Below are 18,299 nucleotides of genomic sequence, written 5' to 3' on the forward strand. Positions count from 1 at the left end.
GATGCAAAACTTGAGAGACTATTGAATGCTGAGAATGAACTGAGGGTTGAGGGGGAAGGGGGAGGGGGGAAAAGAGGTGGTGGTGATGGTGGAAGGCACTTAAGGGGAAGAGCACTGGGTATTGTATGGAAAACAATTTGACAATAAAATATTATGGAGAAAAAAAAAAGAAAGCCCTCAACGAAAGGGTTTGAAAAAAATATATAAGAAGAGGGGCAATTGATCATGATCTCAAGATCAAGAGCATGTGACTCTTGATCTTGGGATCATGAGTTCAAGCTTCATGTTGGGTGTAGAGATTATACTAAAAAAAACCACTTTAAATGAAAGAAAAATGAGGGGCGCCTGGGTAGCTCAGTCAGTTAAGGGTCCACTCTTGACTTCAGCTCAGCACATGAACTCACGGTTCGTGAGTTCAAGCCCCGTGACGGACTCTGCACTGATGGTGCAGAACCTGCTTGGATTCTTTCTCTCTGCTCTTCCCTCACCCCTCAAAATAAATAAATAAATAAATAAAGAAAAGAAAAAAAAAAGGGACTTAGCCCAGGGCCAGGCATAGGGCAAGCACTTAATAAAAGGAAGCCATTATTATTGATATTATTATTGCTGTATTGCTCATACTTTACAAACATAATATTACACTTCTGACTACAAAGGGCATAGAGAGAGGACACAGGCCCCCAGTGTTTATTGGTTGATATCTAGGCCTTTTTCCTTGTTGGTTGGTGGCTGGAGAGTGAAGATGGTCCCAGGTTTCTGGACTAACAGTGTCATTGTGCCAAAGAGACCCTGGCCAAATCTGTCTTCAAGCATGGCAGAGTACTCTTGGCTGAAAATGTGCATTCTCCACAGGCTAACTGGTTTCCAAAAGAATGGCCTAAAAGGAATCAAGCAGTCACCTCAAAGAAATAGAAGAATGTATATCTCAATAGAAATAAGTGCACATACTGATGCCCCTTCCCTATTAGAGAATTCTGCCCTATTGTGCTTTTCCCATGGATACACTAGGGTTCTACCTCACCCATGTCAACTTGGAGAACATCAAGAAGGAATTGCATTTAAAATCCTATCTCTCTCATGAATAAGGAAGAGCAAACTAGAAGCTTCCAAGGTGAGAGTACAGGGACATTGTCCCTGAGGTGAATCAAAGGCCCTTCTACAAATGATCCATGTGACACGTTCTGCAGAAGCCACTGTGGCGTGCAACATCTGTTTGTTCAGAACAGCTGGTTTGCTGCTCTGTGTCATACAAAATATGCCAGGAGCTAATGATAAATGTCTCTTGAGTGCTGATTAAGTATCAGTGGATTTAATCCTTTATATCAACTGCAGTATGGATACCTGGTTCTTGCTAAGATTATCTCCCTTTTCCTTTCAATGGCTTCTCAGTGCTCTGTAATCTTTATTTTTTGAAAGGGCTCTGTTGTGTATGTATCTCAATGAAAAAATTTTAAAAATTGTTTCTCCATGGAATACTGACCAGGTGAGGAGAAAAAAATGCCTAGTGAAAAGAAAAATGGTACGCGCCTTCTGCAGGTGGTTCTTGTTATGTTTAATAGTAAAGTCCCCCAAAAAGGAGGCACGTTGTACAGAGTCAGGCGGACGCTTCTCCCAGCCACTGTGGTGGCAACATCTTATATAGTGAGAGTACATTACCAAAGCCAATACAATGGCACTGGTACCCTGCTGTTAACTAGATTACAGGCTCTATTCAATTTTCACCACTTTTTTAACTGGAAATTTCCCTTTCAATGCCACCGAGACCATTATTTGATGCTCTAAACAACGGCCTCTGGTCTCACGGTGAGTAAAATTAACTGGTTAGACATTAAGTTCTAAATGTTACTTGTGAAAGTCAAAAAATGCCCAGACCAGTTAAACGATCTTTGAGATGTGAGAATAAAAAATGTGTCGGGCTCTTCTTTGTGCACCACACCGTGACGGCCTGACAGTGGTCAATGTTCAAATGCCACTGTCCATTCAGAATGAACAGCTTGACTGGGGGAGCAGGGGTGTTGGGAGAATGTTCCCACCATTGTGTGAAAATCCAAATGAGGAAGACAGCCTCGTTGCCTTTTCAACATTTTTTTTTAACCAAAACTATCCTAATTCCTGCAAGACAAATTATTTCATTTTGGCACGTGGAGAAACAGAAGCTCCAAGTGTTGCTGGGATAGAGGTGAGCTTACCACTCAGATCATTCTTCGTGAATCTACTAATCGACTTGTATCAACATCAGGGTTTAAGAGAGGCCGTGTTACTGAGTGGTTAAGACTGGCTAATACTGGAATATATTCATTCGTTAGCATATCCAGTCACTCACTGAATAAGTATTCAATCCATCCTATATGCATTCATTTACTAGGGTGGGGCCTGGGGATATGACAGGGAACAAGACAGACATAGTTCACACTGTACAGACAGGGCATCTCAACTCTTGGCTAACCTCAGCTTCCTCTTAACAGATAGTTGAATGCTGACCATCATCAAAGGTTTGAATTATGATCCCAGGTGCACCAAAGTCCCCAAGCCTTTTTTTTTTTTTTTTTTTTTTTAACAAAGAGCAATCCTGTCTCTCCATCACCAAACAGGCTATCTTTGATTGGGGAAAACATTTCAAGATGTAAGTCTTAAGAACTGCCTGTCTCTGTCCCAAAGTAGAGGCTAGTAAGTGCTTTCATCTATCCATAGCCTGTCACCGACACTGGTGGGGACAAAGCCATGACTGGGAACGGGTCAGAGTCCCAAATCTGGTGTGTCTTGATGGCACTGGATGCCGGAAAAGGGTGTGTTCCGGGATGGGCTTCGAGGCCCTTTAAAGGACACAACTTATCTACAACCTTCACCTTTGCTTCTGTATGGCTTCTTTTATTATCTTTCAGTACATCTGCTGTTTAATGTGTTTTGCAGTCTGTCCTGGCAGCGTTAGCGCTTGGGAATCTGAAGGGAATGCTGATGCAGTTCACGGAAATACGAAAACTGTGGCAAAAGGATAAATATGATTGTGTGAGTAGAAGCAATGATATTTGAAACAGGGAGGAATCAAGGATATTTGAAATGGCATTCTAATGCTGATAGGAAATGCATATTCATAGTGTAAGCTAAGTGCAATTTTGTCTCCCCACGTCTGTTCAAATATCTGAGCTTATTTCATTTGCTATTTTTAAACTGCATACTCCAACGATCATCCTCTGGGATTTTAATTTAAAAGAACGAGCCACTTGCAAGTAGAAATGTCCATGAAACAGTAGTACGATACGGTTGCTTCTGTTCCTCATTAGATCACATGTTCGTTTCCAGAGAATCTGGGAAGAATTTAAATTCTGAACATTCCTTTTGGAAATACTCTAGAAAGGCTCCCCTCATGCTCAGTATGACTTTTGAGAAGCAGAGTTCATGATTTTATCAGGATCAAAGTCTGGGGCATAAAGAGGTTGTTAACGTATCCTATGGTACTTCACGGGTATAAAGTAATCAGCTCCACTAGGTTTACTTCTGTTCCTGATAGATAATTGTTGGGGATCCTAACACCCTTTTGGCATGCCAAAATTCTTGTACAGATAGTAGCCATTTATTAAACCAGCAGGTCACAAGTAAGAAATTAGTATAAACCCTGTCCATTAATTTGCTAACTTTAACCAATAGATGCTGTTTCTGCAGTGTCAGACTCAATTCTTTAATGGTTCAGGGATGGGATTTGAAATGGATACACTCTCTTCGGACTTTTAAAAATATTTGCAGGCATTTCTGGGACTCCAAATGAGCCCACAGAAATGATCTCTTGAGGCAGGTCCCTTGTCCTGTTCACGTCCAACCTCTGGTTTGACTTTAAAAGTTCATGCTTTCTCAAGCTCTGGACCTAAGACACTGACTTGAGTTAGAGTAAATGGTGGTACATTTGTTGTCTTCTTTTTCCAGCTGATTTGGATCATGACCTTCATCTTTGCCATCGTCCTGGGACTTGGGTTAGGCCTGGCAGCTAGCGTGGCATTTCAGCTCCTGACCATCGTGTTCAGGACCCAGTTGTGAGTGTTTCTCATGCTCTGCATCCTTGCAGACTTCAACATGCCTGTGGAAGGGGGAAAATCTTGTCACTGATTAAGGGGAAAGTAGTTTAGTTAACAGGCATGTGTATCTATCAAGATGGGCCAATCTGATCTTCCTCACATCACTCAACTTCAAGGTGAACAATAGAATGTCCTGACCCCGGAACAGCAGCTGTTGGCAGACCAATGGCTTTGCCACAAATTTAAGAAAATTATATAAATCACGGAGTCTGTTTGCCCAGCTCTAAACCAGAAGTCATTATCCTCTGAGCCAGTTCAATGTCTTTGCCTTAGCCTTGCTGGACATGGAAATGTGTTCCTGTAAAGACTGTGGGATTCTCATGTCTAGCGGAGGGCTATTCCTCTTTATGGGTTGCTAGACTGTACTCCCACCTGAAAAACAGGGAGCTGGATTAGAGAATGTCTCCAAGCCCCCTCTCATCTGAAAAGGACACAAAAGCTAGTTAGCATTCTTGATTCTTAATGTCCAGTCCAAACATCTTCCTGATTCTTAAATTTTTGTCATATAGTGTCATCAACATGCAGTCACTCAGCCTATGTTAGATGACACAGTGTGACAGAGGAACAGGCTTCTCGGTTGCTTCAGAGTTCTAGAACAGAAGGTGGTAGAGTTAAAGTTAATATCTGGTTGGTGGAATACATTTATGTTGAAATGTTCCTGAACTCTCTTATTTATTTATGTTTTCACTCATTTCTTGGGGACCCATCAATCACAGAGATAAACTGAGTGGTCACAGGCAAAACATACATCTCCATGTCCTCATCTCTACAATGCAGTAACCATATCTGTCTATTTCACTGAATAACTGTGACATTAGGAATCCAAACAGCAAAAGCATATGGAAGCACTTTGCAAAGTGCAAGGTGGTAAGTGGGAGGCCCTGTTCTAGGAGACATAGGAAGATAAGTAAAACAAAGTGTTTGCCCTCTGGGGTGTCAAATGGCATGATGATTCCCCAGCCTTTTAAATTTTGAAAGTGAGCCAGCCTTGATAGGCTAGGAAAAGTCGTGTTAACAGACATGCATGAGTGACCCCCTTGGTATTGATTTTCCCCTACAGTCCAAAATGCAGCACACTGGCGAATGTTGGAAGGAGCAACATCTATAAGAATAAGAAAGATTATTCTGACGTAAGGAAGATTCATTTTTGACTTTGACTTGATGAAAGATATCAGTATGAATCCATTGGGTCTCTTCTCATATTATGTCTCTGCCTTACAGATGTATGAACCAGAAGGGGTGAAAATCTTCAGGTGTCCATCTCCCATCTACTTTGCAAACATTCACTTCTTTAAGCAGAAACTTATTGATGCTGTAAGGTTTGAAGTTGTTACATATGTATTTTTTTCTGTAATTCCACTGAAGATCTAGGAAAGAAATGTTTGTTCTACAACTAGAGGGTGAAGGATTTCACATACGTTGAAGCTGGATTGTGTTAGTGTTTTTCTTCCCCATGCTGCAGAGCAGGTGAAACTACCTTATAAGGGGCCCATTCATATGTTGGGAAACAAGGCCTTTCGGATGAGGTTCAACAGATTTGGCTAGAGTAAAAGGACGTATCACAGGATATGGGGCTGCTGTGTTTTAGTAGATAGTATCCTACAGATTTTCTTTAGGCATCAACTTCAGAAACAAGAGAGTACTTATTATTTGACTACCAGTGAAGATATTCAGGACAGCAAGTGAATGTTTATGATATAAATGGAAATGAGTAAATATAATGTACATGAATATTTAACACCAACGAACAGCTGAATGTCCCCAGTGGGCTACAGAAAAGATGACAAAGAGGCAGCCGTATTTAAGGTTACCAAACAAAAGATCAGCACTTAATCTCTGACCTGTCTTTTGGTCTGCTCTGTACTTTGCATAGAGCTCCTGCCTTAAGCCTTAGCTATTATTATTATTATTATTAGTTTGGTGTGCATCAAATATTTTCCTTCCCAGCTATTTTTTCCCAAAAATGCTATTATATTGCTCATATGGCTTTTTATACTGTCCCTTTTCACTTAATCTGGTATCTTCCATCTCACTACATTTTTTCGTCAAGGATTTTTTTTTTATTACAGAATGTGATTCTCCTTCCTTAGGAGCCTAGAGCTAAATATTGCCCCAGGAAGAACACATTTGTTTTGAAAAGGAGAAAAATGAAGGTTGCCCTAAGATCTAATGCTAAAATTATAAAATCATAAAATAATAGATATTGTAAACTACAATCATGTAAAGTTTAATAGAATAAAAATTACATAGAAGCAGAGTACTAATTAAGGGCCACCATGTCCAACAAATAGAAAGTAAATAAAATCCCCTAAGGGGTGCATAGGCCAAATACACACAGATTTAAATAGAGTTTAGACCTATTGATGGATAATTTATAGACAAACCCAGATGACACAGAGGTTTTTGCATGTTGATAATGGCATACAGCCTGAGTAGCCCAAAGTCTGACACAATGTCGTCACCGATGTTACCTGAACTATTTTTAAATTTTATTACAAATACCTTTATCATGTGCCCCAACCCCAACCCATCCTACTTAGGGTTACTATAATTCTGCTATATAATACTCAGTAGTATAATATCCAGCACTCTTGTAACATAGTCATGGATTTTTCAGGTTGGCTTTAATCCACTACGAGTTCTACGCAAGCGCAACAAAGCTTTGAAGAAAATCCGAAAACTACAGAGAAAAGGCTTGCTGCAAGTGACTCCAGTAAACTTCTTTTTTTTTTATGGGAAAAAGTACTTTTTTATATTTAACAACACGTGGGTTATCATTTCAGCTATGCACTGATTCCTGGAACAAACAGAACCTTAGCCCAGCACTGACTGTGTATATATCTGACAATTTGTGTGACCAAATTATAGCATTGAAACAAAAATCTTCTAGACCTCCTTAATTTCCTCAGGGCTTCTTTAGTCCTGTGAGATTCAGATCATTTGCTGGAAATGAAACCAGTAAGTTTCTTGCCCACATTTCTGGGTGTTATAGCTGAAGGTATATAAAAGGTAGTAGTTCAAGGTGTTGGTTCCATTCCTTTAAATGAAATGCCAGGTAATGGGGTCTGTCACGTGTCAATTAATGTCGTAGTTTTAAATGGCATCTTTGAGGGTCTCCTTAAAATTTTTGTGTTCCTGGGAAAATGATTATTCTCCAGAGAAAAGGTCATTGCGTGACCGTATTTTGAATCTGTGCTTCAGAAACCCATTGGTTATTTTTGACATATGCAATGTTTTTGGTCAGAGTTATCATGCATATTATTGTCTTCTCTTGCAGAAAGGATTTATATGTACCAATGATGGTTTTAAAGATTCTGATGAAGAGCTGGACAATAATCAGATAGAAGAACTGGATCAGCCGATCAATACTGCTGACCTGCCTTTCCAGATAGACTGGAATGCCGACCTTCCTATCAACACTGCGGTCCCTAAAATCAGCCTACATAGCCTTATTCTTGACTTCTCAGCTGTGCCATTTCTTGACATTTCTTCAATGAGAGGTCTCAAAACGGTAATTTTTTCTTTTCTAATAAAAATAATCAATAGGGGTCCCTGGGGGGCTTAGTCGGTTAAGTGACCAACTTCGGCTCAGGTCATGATCTCCCGGCTTGTAAGTTCAAGTCCCGAGTTGGGCTCTATGCTGACAGCTCAGAGCCTGGAGTCTGCTTTGGATTCTGTGTCTCCCTCTCTCTCTGCCTCTCTTCCACTTGCACTCTGTCTCTGTCTCTCTTTCAAAAATAAATAACATTAAAACATAACATTAAAAACGCTTTTTTTTTAAATGAAAAAAATCAATAACCAAAGGTAAAAAGTTCTATTTGTTGAAAGATGCTCATTTAGATAATACACACTTAAGTAAAAGTAAATCGTCATCTTAGGGTATTCAATGGAGAGAGTGGAAGTGGGGTGGGGCATGTTCAGTAAAGTTTTTCAAAGAGACTGGCATATAATTTTGAAGACAACCATACCTACATGTCTAATGTATGCTGAAACTGCCACTAGATACCTATGCCCACACTCCTACCAAATTCCAGTTCTGCAGGACCTTTCTGACCCTTGTGGGCACTATATCCAAGTTGTCCTTAAATACAGAATATTTGGGAAGGTCATGGACCAAAGTGAAATCATGGATCCCTTTGTTTTTGTCTTTACCTATTATAAACTGAAGAAATTTCAGTTGGCTATCGAAAATCTATTCCCCACCACCCCTACCACCCCACCAAAAATGTAGCTATGGGAAAGAATTGATGTCACATGTGATTTAAAAATAGGACTGAAATCTTCCAGTTGTACTCTGTTCTCTTTCCATGGGTCTGTCAGCATTTCAAAATAAATTAGTTTCCAAAAGAGATGCAGAAACAGAAGTAAAGAAAATTTAAGAAACGCCACATTTACCACTTTTTCTTGGTTTTTCACAGAAATCTGCCTACATATGAGCTGAGTTAAGATAAGATCTATTAAAAATGGGTGAACCGGATACCAAATTAGAAAATGGAATCAATTTCATTTCCCTCAACCTTAGAAAAAAACATCACAGAACTCTCAAAACTGCTTACTTTTCCTTTCTGTTCTTGTGTTTGTTTGTTTTAGCTTTGGAGGAGAAACCACACACACACACACACACACACACACACACACACACACACACTTATATAAACACATACACAATTTGTTTCCTGATCCCAGCAGTATATCAGAAAGAACAGAGACGTTGCCGTGTGTTTCCTTAAAGCCCTAATTGTTAATTCTATGCCTAGTAGAAGTTCGGTGTTTACTGATGATAACAACAATTTTAATGATTAATAGTACAAGCGACTTTTCTTACCTTATATGACCTTGCTCACATCTCTACTGGTATTTATTCTTAGCCTAGAGGCCTGGAAACCATAAAGATTCATTGGTGTTAGATGCATCCAGTCACTGTAGGCAGAAACAGAGATGTCATTAGGGCTTTGGTTTTTTCCTAATTCTATGAAGCTAGAAAACTCTGGTCAAGGTCATCCCATAAAAGAAACAGCTTTCAAGTTAAATCAGAGTTCATCTTGTGAGTTGAAACAGAAGATTTCCCTGTCATAGTTCCTGCAAGAATGATGATTTTTAACTTTTTCTGAAGAGGAGAGGTCTTTCCTTCAGTACTATGTCCTTCAGTTAGAGCCTCGTTTTTAACTTTAGTATCTCTTACACTATCATCTTTCTTCAAAATGTAGAAAGGTTCTTTAAGCAACACATCACCCATAGGTATCATTATGATAGTTTTCTTTGTATTTCTCACAAGTAAAACTGTTCCCTAAGGGAGATCTACTTTCTCTTTAACAGCTTTTGCAAGAATTTATCAGGATCAACGTAGATGTGTATATTGTTGGAAGTGATGGTAAGTTGTTTGGTTTTTATGTTCTGACAATCACTTCAGGCTCATGGCCAACTCTCAAAGTAGACAGTCTCTCCAAACTATAGAACTTGCCTATAATCATCAAGAAGGAAATCTAATGTGTAGCCTAATCAACAGAAATCCCTATGGAAATAACTTCTTTATATTTTAGTTGTATTGATATGTAATTAAATTCACTTTACATCATGAAGCCTATTTTAATAGGCAGCAGAAGAATGAATATATAACGACTTTTAACTCTCATCTTCCTGAGAAGGTGGGCTTGTTTTCTTTCGTCCTCACCTCCCCTGATTCCTCAGTCCATAATACAGTAGCTTGAGGGAAAGCATTTTAGGGAGAGGAGACAAGTGCCCAGGTCCCAAGGAAGGCATGAAATTGGCATCTTCTGTTTCTCTTCTCTACTGTCTCCTGTCCATAAAATCTATAGATATATTCTGGTTTCGAGGCTTGCTTATAATTAAGAATACTCTGTTGATCTCAGTAACCCTTTAATCTACTAAACAATTATACTCCTTCTCTGTCATCCAAGATCTCTTCGAAAGTATCTTGTCCCGCTGCCTCAGCTGCCTGGTATTCCTCTCCTAGCCCTGAACTAGCTCACCACCTTCCTTCCCACTGCGCACCACGCACCTCCATCAGGGTTCTGGTGACCACGGTGTGCTCCTTTCTCCTCCTCTCGCAGAACTACTAAGTCTTGCCAGTGTTGAAAGCTTGCCTGTGAACAGACTTTCTCACCTCCATGCTTTTACACCTTCTCTCCCTCCATCTTTCTCCAAACCCTGGGCATTGAAATGGTATCTGCTCCATCAGGTTTCCCCAGACACCCATCAAGAGAAAACCAGCTTTCCTTTCTCTGAATTTCCATAGCACATTTTCTGCACCTCTCTTGCTTGTGCAACAAAAACCCAAGGACCTGCTATTTGCAGACCATTATTTGAAGAACCAAGAAAATGTTAAAGAAAAATAATCCAATTGCTTCCTGCCTTTATTCTTCTCCAATACTTTTCTTTTCATTACTATAGGTGTGTTTACAAGTTCTATCTTCTTGAGAGTGAGTTTCATATGTCTAATTTATCTCTTCATCTTTCATATTACCCAGCTCTGCACATAGTTGGCATGAGGTAATATTTGGTTGAGTGGTCTGTACAAACAAGGGCTGGTGAGTGCCTACAAGAAGGGGGTTTCTCAAAGATAAGTGGAGAGTTAATGCAGGGTGCCAAGGAAGGTGTTTTTTGATGGAACACAGCAGCTTTAGGAAAACAGACTATGGTAAGTCACTGGCAAATAACAGATCCAGTAATCCAGAACAAGAACACATCACTGGTCTATGAGCATATGTTCTATTTTGGCAGAACCCCAGTTTTTTTTCATAAGCCACAGTTGCTGGTCCCATCATTAGCCAGGCAGATAATTCACTGGGCTCCTGACTAAAGCAAAATGGATTGCTTTTCTCCTGATAAGTACTAAAAGCTTTCCTCAGTTCAATCTTTTCCTTCTTTCTTTCTACATTGGGGCATTAAACGTATACTTTTATTCGAAAGGTATCCTTTTGTTCCGGAAAACACTATACTAATGGCACACTTGTATTGGACGTTGCAATCCCCAAACACCTAACCAAATACAAATGAACTGCCCATTTGCAAATGGAAACTCAAATCCCCAGTCTTGAGAAGAAATCCGTGGCCAAACAGTTGCTTCTTTCTGTTATTCTTCCCTTCCTCTCTTCAGATGATTTCATCGAGAAGCTTGTACAATGTAAATTTTTTGACGATGAAGTCAAGGACTCCATCTTCTTCTTAACAATCCATGATGCTGTTTTGCACATATTGATGAAGAAGGATTACAGTGCTTCAAAGTTTAATTCCAGTCAGGTACCAGCTCTATGGTTGTTTTCTCATTTGTCTAAAAAACATCTGCGATTACATTTCCCTGTATTTTTCAACCTTAAAAAAATGTTCCTAATCCATATTTCCATTCTGGTTTTCACAGGAAAAAGAACCTAAATTTGATTTTACCATAAATACAAATGGAGGAATACGTAATCGAGAATATCGGGTAAGATTCTTCAACAAGGGTAGCTTTATCTAGACAACACAACACAAAACTGAAAAGCAGTGAGGTCTCTTCCAACACACTGCAGAAAGTCCAACACGAGTTTGAGACTCTGTGCCTCTTCCCTAGAAAGTGGAAACAGCACCAGTTTTCATAGGAACTTGGGGGGAAGCTGGGGGGGAAATAAACTCAGACCAGTACAAAAAAGGATAGAAAATAATGATATTAGACCTCTATTAGTGCAATGTTGTACATTGCATTGAGAGATATCTCTTTGTGTTTTTTAAAGTACTTAAAACTAAGATCTTAGTCTAGTCTTGGGACAGAGAAAGGATTTTGCTGTTTCCACTTCCAGACAAATCAGTCATGGTGCTGAGATGCCAATACACACTTCCTGATTCCCAGGTACATTGGGAAGTCCCTAGCACAGAGCCTCACCCAGCAATGAAAGGGAGGTTCCTCTCCTTCCTAATTAGAAAGATTTGTCAAATCATTTAACTGAATAGTTCTATTTCATTTTAGAACATTCATTTCTAGAATATTCAGTCCTTTAAGGAAATATCTCCAATTTGGGAAAAGCAGAGTCATGAGTCAAAATGGGTATCTGCTCCAGGTCAGCTACATAGTAGTTCACGTTCCATATCTCATGCTTACAACAATATGTGAAGAAGGTATCTTCATTTCATAAATGAGAAAATTAGGAGGGGCTCAGAGAGCTTAACTAAAAGTCACACACCAAAGTGACAGCAACAGATCTTTGAACCAAGATCTGTCTGATGCCAAGACCTGGGGTCTATTCACCATGCTCTTTAGGCTCTATCCTTTGGTGAAAGACTAATGGAACTGAGGATCCTACGAAAGAATCTAATGATTGTCTTCAAGTATGGATGATGGCTGGTGGTATTTCTCTTATTTGAACAAAGGATTAAGAAGAAAAGAAAAAAGGAATTTAGATTAGAAATGAAGAGGTATATTGCATAATGGCCCTAGACCATTATTAAAAGTTATGTCAAATAGGGGCACCTGGGGTGCCTGGGTAGCTCAGTCGGTTAAGTGTCTGACTTCAGGTCATGATTATGGGTTCAGGCCCTGCATCAGGATCTGTACTGACATCTCAGTACTGTGTCTCTCTCTTTCAAAAATAAATAAAAAACAAATTCAAGACCAAAAATTTGTCAGTGACTAATAAATTCTAGATCTTACTTTTTTTTAGAAGTCATTTAAGATGTTTTTATTTGTGACATAAGAAATTTGAAATTTCTTCATTCACATGGGATAAGATTACAATGTGTAAAATGGCTCTATATTCACATGGAATTTGCTGATATAAAATGGACTGTAAGTACAAGATAGGATTATTGAAAGGGATAGAATTTAACCAATCTTTTAAAACAAGAACTTTCTATCTTCTTCCAGGTACCAGTTGAAACAAAATTCTAATCAACATATAATTCGGAAGGACCCTCAGCTGACTGTCACGTAAAGAACAACCTAATAACCAGAAGGCTATTGATAAGTTCATACATTGTATGAAGTATATTTTTACTTGACAGAATTATGTTTCAGACTTTGGAACGAGATTGTTCTAGCATCGTATATTTTTCACCTATCTAGTATAAAATTATGTAAATACTCTTAATTTTTAATCTTGTGAATTTCTCAAAGGAGGATAATTTTTTGTTTATATGTATTTTTATAGCAGACAGATTTTCCTCTGGGTCACTATCCCTTCCTGCATGTTTTGCACTGTATTTACATCACTGCTTTCAATCTCATAATTTATAAAGTTCATACTGATATGAATTGTAAAAAAAAAATTCCATTGTACAGTGGATATGTCTTGTTTTGTTAAATTTGTTAGCTTCCTAGAATATGCTTGTTGTGGGTCCCCTTGGTAGTGGTCTGGCTGGAAACCTGCCACATGAGAATGGTCTAAAACCTCTGCAATGATCCTCAACTTTGCCCAGAGTTTGATTATCACCATGGCTTTCAGCAACCTCCTTTCCAGACTTAGACACAATCCTTCTGGTGCCATGTCTGTAACATAGCTTTTGAAGCAAGTCCTTTTCTTCCACCTCGTAGTATGAAAATTGTATAAACTATTAAAGATATAAAATGAAAAGGCAAGAAGGTGAAAAGCGAACAGAAAACATGATGGGTAAACAATTCTTCTTGGTCTTAGAGAAAAGAAAATATGGTCGGACCCAGTATGACTTTTTCTCCACTGATGGTCATTGTTTGTAACCCATGGGAAAGAACAGCCATTCTAGAGCTCAGTTTGGCTAGAGAATGGGGTTGTGCACACGTTTCTCTGTTTTGCTGGCATTGTTCTTGGTACAAATTTGGATTTATTTTATGTAATAGAAAATTTTGTAACTTTGTAAAAAATAACTTTGTCAATGGGGAAAATCCCACTTGTTTTAGATCTTGCCTCTAAACATTTAATGTCAAAGCTCTCTCCCATCCATTATTAGTGTCTTTAATGAAAGGGCTTGTCTACTAGGCTAAAGCCAATTACAGTAAGGTAAAACGAAGTTTACTTACATAGCTAATCTTAAAAACTAGAACAGAAGCACTCTTTGAAGCCACCTTTCATAAATTCTTGAATCATATATACCTTATAGAGCTTTGTGTGCCCTACAGACTTTAGGGAAAACACACACACATTTTATATGTGATTTATATATGATGCATTTGTATAGGATACTCCATAAATGTCAGATTCAGAGAGCTTTCTCTGTAGGGGTCAGGGAATAGAAATTGAAAATATAAGCGCATTTCATCGATCATTTGGGGGTGGGGCCAAAGCCCCACATGGGATTGTGGCCTATGTCTGCATCTTCCCAAGTAAAGGTACCCTTTACAGCCTTTTTGCTAACCAAAGTAACATAGAGCACTCCAAACATGGCGCCCCCTTTTCAATCTATTCAACCTGAACCTCTTAGAGATTCCCTTGTCCCCACCCTTAAATGTTTTTTCTCCCTAGGCCTCTAAGGTGGATATGCTTTGGGTATACATGGCACTCGGCCTCCACCTGCCTGGCTAAGAGCAAATCTTGGAAATTGTACAAAAGCCTGATCCCTGATTTAGGAAGAGGCCAACAGATCATGTTGGAAGATAAAAATAAAAGCGACATAAATCAGAGCAAGACTGAAGGGGAGAAGACACCCAGTACTGCAACCGGGAGACAGAACAGCCTGTGAAGAGACAGATACATTACTGACATTAAGAAAGCTTGAAGCTAATAACGTGTCAGGTAGTTTATCCTTAAAATTCTTTTCCAATAGTTATTTAAGTATTTGATACACATTCTTATCTAAATGTAGTAACTTACCACTCACTGAGAAATGCAAATGAGAGGTTTTAAATGCAAGCTTGACCTTACACTGCACAAAGGACAGAGGATAGGAATCTTTCATTCCTTTCACTGCCACCTTCACTTGGATGTCTCCACGTCAAAACTAATCTTCTCCCCCTAATCTGCTTTCCCAGCATCTTTTCCACCCAAGCTAATGCCACCTCCATCCTTCCAGCTGCTGAGGTTGAAAAATCTGTCAGGAAATTCTCTATTGTCTCTACCCTTAAAATAGATCTAGAATCGATTCCTTTAATTCTCCAAAGAGACCACAGAAGGTAGGTACTAGATTTATCCCCATTTGGGGATAAAGCAAAATAAATCAAGGTCCAAGGAGGATAAGTAATTAGTCTGTTATATAATTATGGTAGGAGAGCCCGAATTTAGTCTAGATGGTCGAACTCCAGAGCCTGGCTCTTAATCATTAGGAAATATTACCTCACAAAACAAATGAACATCTGTCTAAAAACCAATCTAGCACAAGGCACGACTAAACTCAGGAATAATATAGGTGCATTCTACGGATTTGCTCCAAAGTCAGTAATGAGCACTGTATGCTGAAAATGTGTCCAGAAGAGCTTTTAGGAAACAGAAATGTCCAGAATCAAATAAACTTAATATTTCTCTCTCATTATGGCTGTACGTATATGTGTATTTTCGTAACCCATTTTTCAATGTAATTCCCTTTATTCTAGCCACTATTCTTTGAAAAAGAATTTAATATATTTTTTGAGGAAAATTTAGGAATGACAACCAAGAACAATTTCTAGAGGAGTTAAACTGTAAGCTCCTAACGAGCAGTGACCACATCTATTTTGTGCATCATTGGATACCTGTATCTCACATACAGTACGTGCTTAATTTATATACATAAATTTATTACATAATGTATTATATATGTATTATCTTATATATTTATCCTTCCACAAGTATCAACATCATCTTATATGTAAATTATTAAAGCCTTCACTGGTCTATCTTTACCTTCCTCATCTTTTCCAAACACACAGCCAGAAGAATCCTTCTAAAAAGAGCCAGATCATTCCCTTCCTTTGCTCAGAACCCCAAGAGCTTCTCATGTTAGAGTTAAGTCAGTTTACGACGGCCCAGAAAGCCTGGGATCTCAATCTGTTATTACCTCTGACCTTCTCTTCCTGCTCTTCTCACTCGTATCATTCCCATCTCCTTGCCGTTCCCCAAATATGCCAGGTACAGTCCCCATATTAAGACTTCTACAGACTATGTCTGCTTTAAAAAGTCTGCCCCATGTTACTTACATGGTTAACTCTCACCTACTTCAAATCGTGGCTCAAATGTCTTTTCAGTGAATTCTACCCAGACCACACTACGTGAAGCTGCTAACCCCGTTCAACCAGATTACCCTTACTTTTCCTTTATGCCATAGAATTTTATAATCCTTCTAACATGTGAGGTAATTTACTAAAATTTGTTGAACATCTATGTCTAAAGATTTGTGAACCCCAAGTGCTTAGAATGCTACTTAGCACATACCAGAATGAGCAAATGGTTCATATCCCACATGGTATGTGCTCATATGTGTTTATTATCAGTCATGAAGTACTACATTTCCCATGGATTAGGATGCTAAACCAGAGCATGGAGACCATTTAGTTATTGGCTCTATAATTGGTTACTAACAATATACACCAAAATTGTAACTATCTGGAAGGGAAATATTCATTGCAAGGGGATCTATAGCTTTATTTGTAGCATTAATGTATTACATACCCCCCAAAAGATTCATTACTTACATAACTGAAGCACCAATTTTAAAACAAATGATTTAAGTTTTGAAAGCAATACTTAGGAAGAAAAGTAAAAGGGAGCAGAATTTTTCAACATGAAGGCAAAAGAACAATTTTAAAGGATGATTAATAGGAAATGGGCTTAATGCAACATGAAAATTGATGCTTAGAATAGAAATGGGGATTCTGAGTCCCGGAATCGATCAACATTTCAGAACGTCAGATTTTTAAAAGACAGGTTCCTGCCCACGTGTGAGACCTATAACCCATGACCTGTCATTGTTCATTTCAATTCTAGGATTCTATACTGCCTAAAACTTCATAATTCTTAAAGATATGAAGATGGGAAAATTAAACTTTTAACACTAAGATACTGCCGTTAAGAATTGTCTTAGCACTTTTCCCCTCAATGACAGAAAATTGAAGGGGCATGAATCAAAACAAAAAACGTTGCAAATCCAGATGTTTTTATTAGTAGCACTCACTATCAAGTATTTTCACTGGCTTACCTCTCGGTCCCCTTTAAGTGAAGTATATCCCATATTGCTTTATTAGATTGTGCATATATTGTAGTAAGTAAATTCTCCTTAGCTTCTAGACCAAAATTTAACAGATTACAGTTACAAACCAGTGAAGAAACATAAATCTACTTCGGTCAAAATATAGTATGATTATGTAAAACCTCCTCAATTGACATCAATATTTGGTGGCTAATCTAATAATTAAGAAAATATTTTTTTGTTCTTGGTACTTGTGGGTTTTTTCTACGTACAGCTGACCCCTCAAACATGGATTTGAATTGCATGGGTCCACTTAGTTATACAAGCATTTTTTTCTGTACAGTACTGTATTTTCTCTGTTAGAACTTCTAGGAACATTTTTTCTAGCTTCATGGTAAGAATACAGCATATGATACATATAATATATAAAAGATGTATTAACTATGTTATCAGGCTATTATTAAAGTTTTCAGAGAGTCAAAAGTTATACATGGGTTTTTGACTGTGCAGGGTGTTAGCGTCCCCCATTCTCACATTGTTCAGGGTCAACTGTACTTATAACATAGGGCTTTTCCAAACTTTTCATGAGACAGGCCTACAGGACTTTTCCAAAAAGAGGTATGATACTCTTCCAGTATGTTAGAACAGAGTCGGCAGCTCTGTATACCTCATATAGTAAAGTCACTTATTGTGAGTTTAAAAATAGGTTCAAGTATCTTTTCCATTTATGTCAGTGGTATCTAGTTTGTATTTACACAAGGCAAAACAGATAGTTTCTTATGGTTTTTGCAACTGGTATTTCCCCAAATACCATGTTGTATTGTGAACAAGCAGGCCACCGAAGAAACACTCACATTCAACTTGCTGGTTTTAATCTCAACGAAAGTGAATCTGATTTTACTGTAAAAGTTGTACCAACACAGAAACACCAGAAAACTTTGCATTCTCCCAAATGTGTCGACATGAGGTAAAAATTCATCTAGGCAAAATAGTATTTATGCTTCCATTTTATTGTTTTTAAGAATTAAACTGCCACCTCAGTAGTCTTAAGAGCAATATAATGAAACATACATACATTTAATTTAGACTTATGTCCATCATAGCTTCAAAGGCTTCCCTGAAATAAGGCTGGGATTCACATCTTTTTCCTTAAGGAAATAAACACTAACA

The 18,299-nt window shown here is 38.4% G+C and overlaps 1 protein-coding gene across 1 annotated transcript in view; it reads left to right on the top strand.

Moving 5' to 3' along the window:
- The window catches only part of SLC26A3 (solute carrier family 26 member 3), a 25,139-nt gene extending 11,835 nt beyond the window's left edge, over positions 1-13,304 (top strand). The window contains exons 11-20 of the mRNA XM_029956726.1: positions 2,911-3,006; positions 3,919-4,025; positions 5,128-5,197; positions 5,289-5,381; positions 6,685-6,780; positions 7,345-7,578; positions 9,384-9,438; positions 11,185-11,327; positions 11,446-11,511; positions 12,925-13,304. Coding sequence (XP_029812586.1) covers positions 2,911-3,006; positions 3,919-4,025; positions 5,128-5,197; positions 5,289-5,381; positions 6,685-6,780; positions 7,345-7,578; positions 9,384-9,438; positions 11,185-11,327; positions 11,446-11,511; positions 12,925-12,948 — 984 coding nt within the window. The 3' untranslated portion in view covers positions 12,949-13,304. The remainder of the gene's footprint in view (positions 1-2,910; positions 3,007-3,918; positions 4,026-5,127; positions 5,198-5,288; positions 5,382-6,684; positions 6,781-7,344; positions 7,579-9,383; positions 9,439-11,184; positions 11,328-11,445; positions 11,512-12,924) is intronic.
- Positions 13,305-18,299: the final 4,995 nt, after the last annotated feature.

Source organism: Suricata suricatta, chromosome 2, assembly GCF_006229205.1.
Source record: "Suricata suricatta isolate VVHF042 chromosome 2, meerkat_22Aug2017_6uvM2_HiC, whole genome shotgun sequence".
Classification (NCBI taxonomy): Eukaryota; Metazoa; Chordata; class Mammalia; order Carnivora; family Herpestidae; genus Suricata; species Suricata suricatta.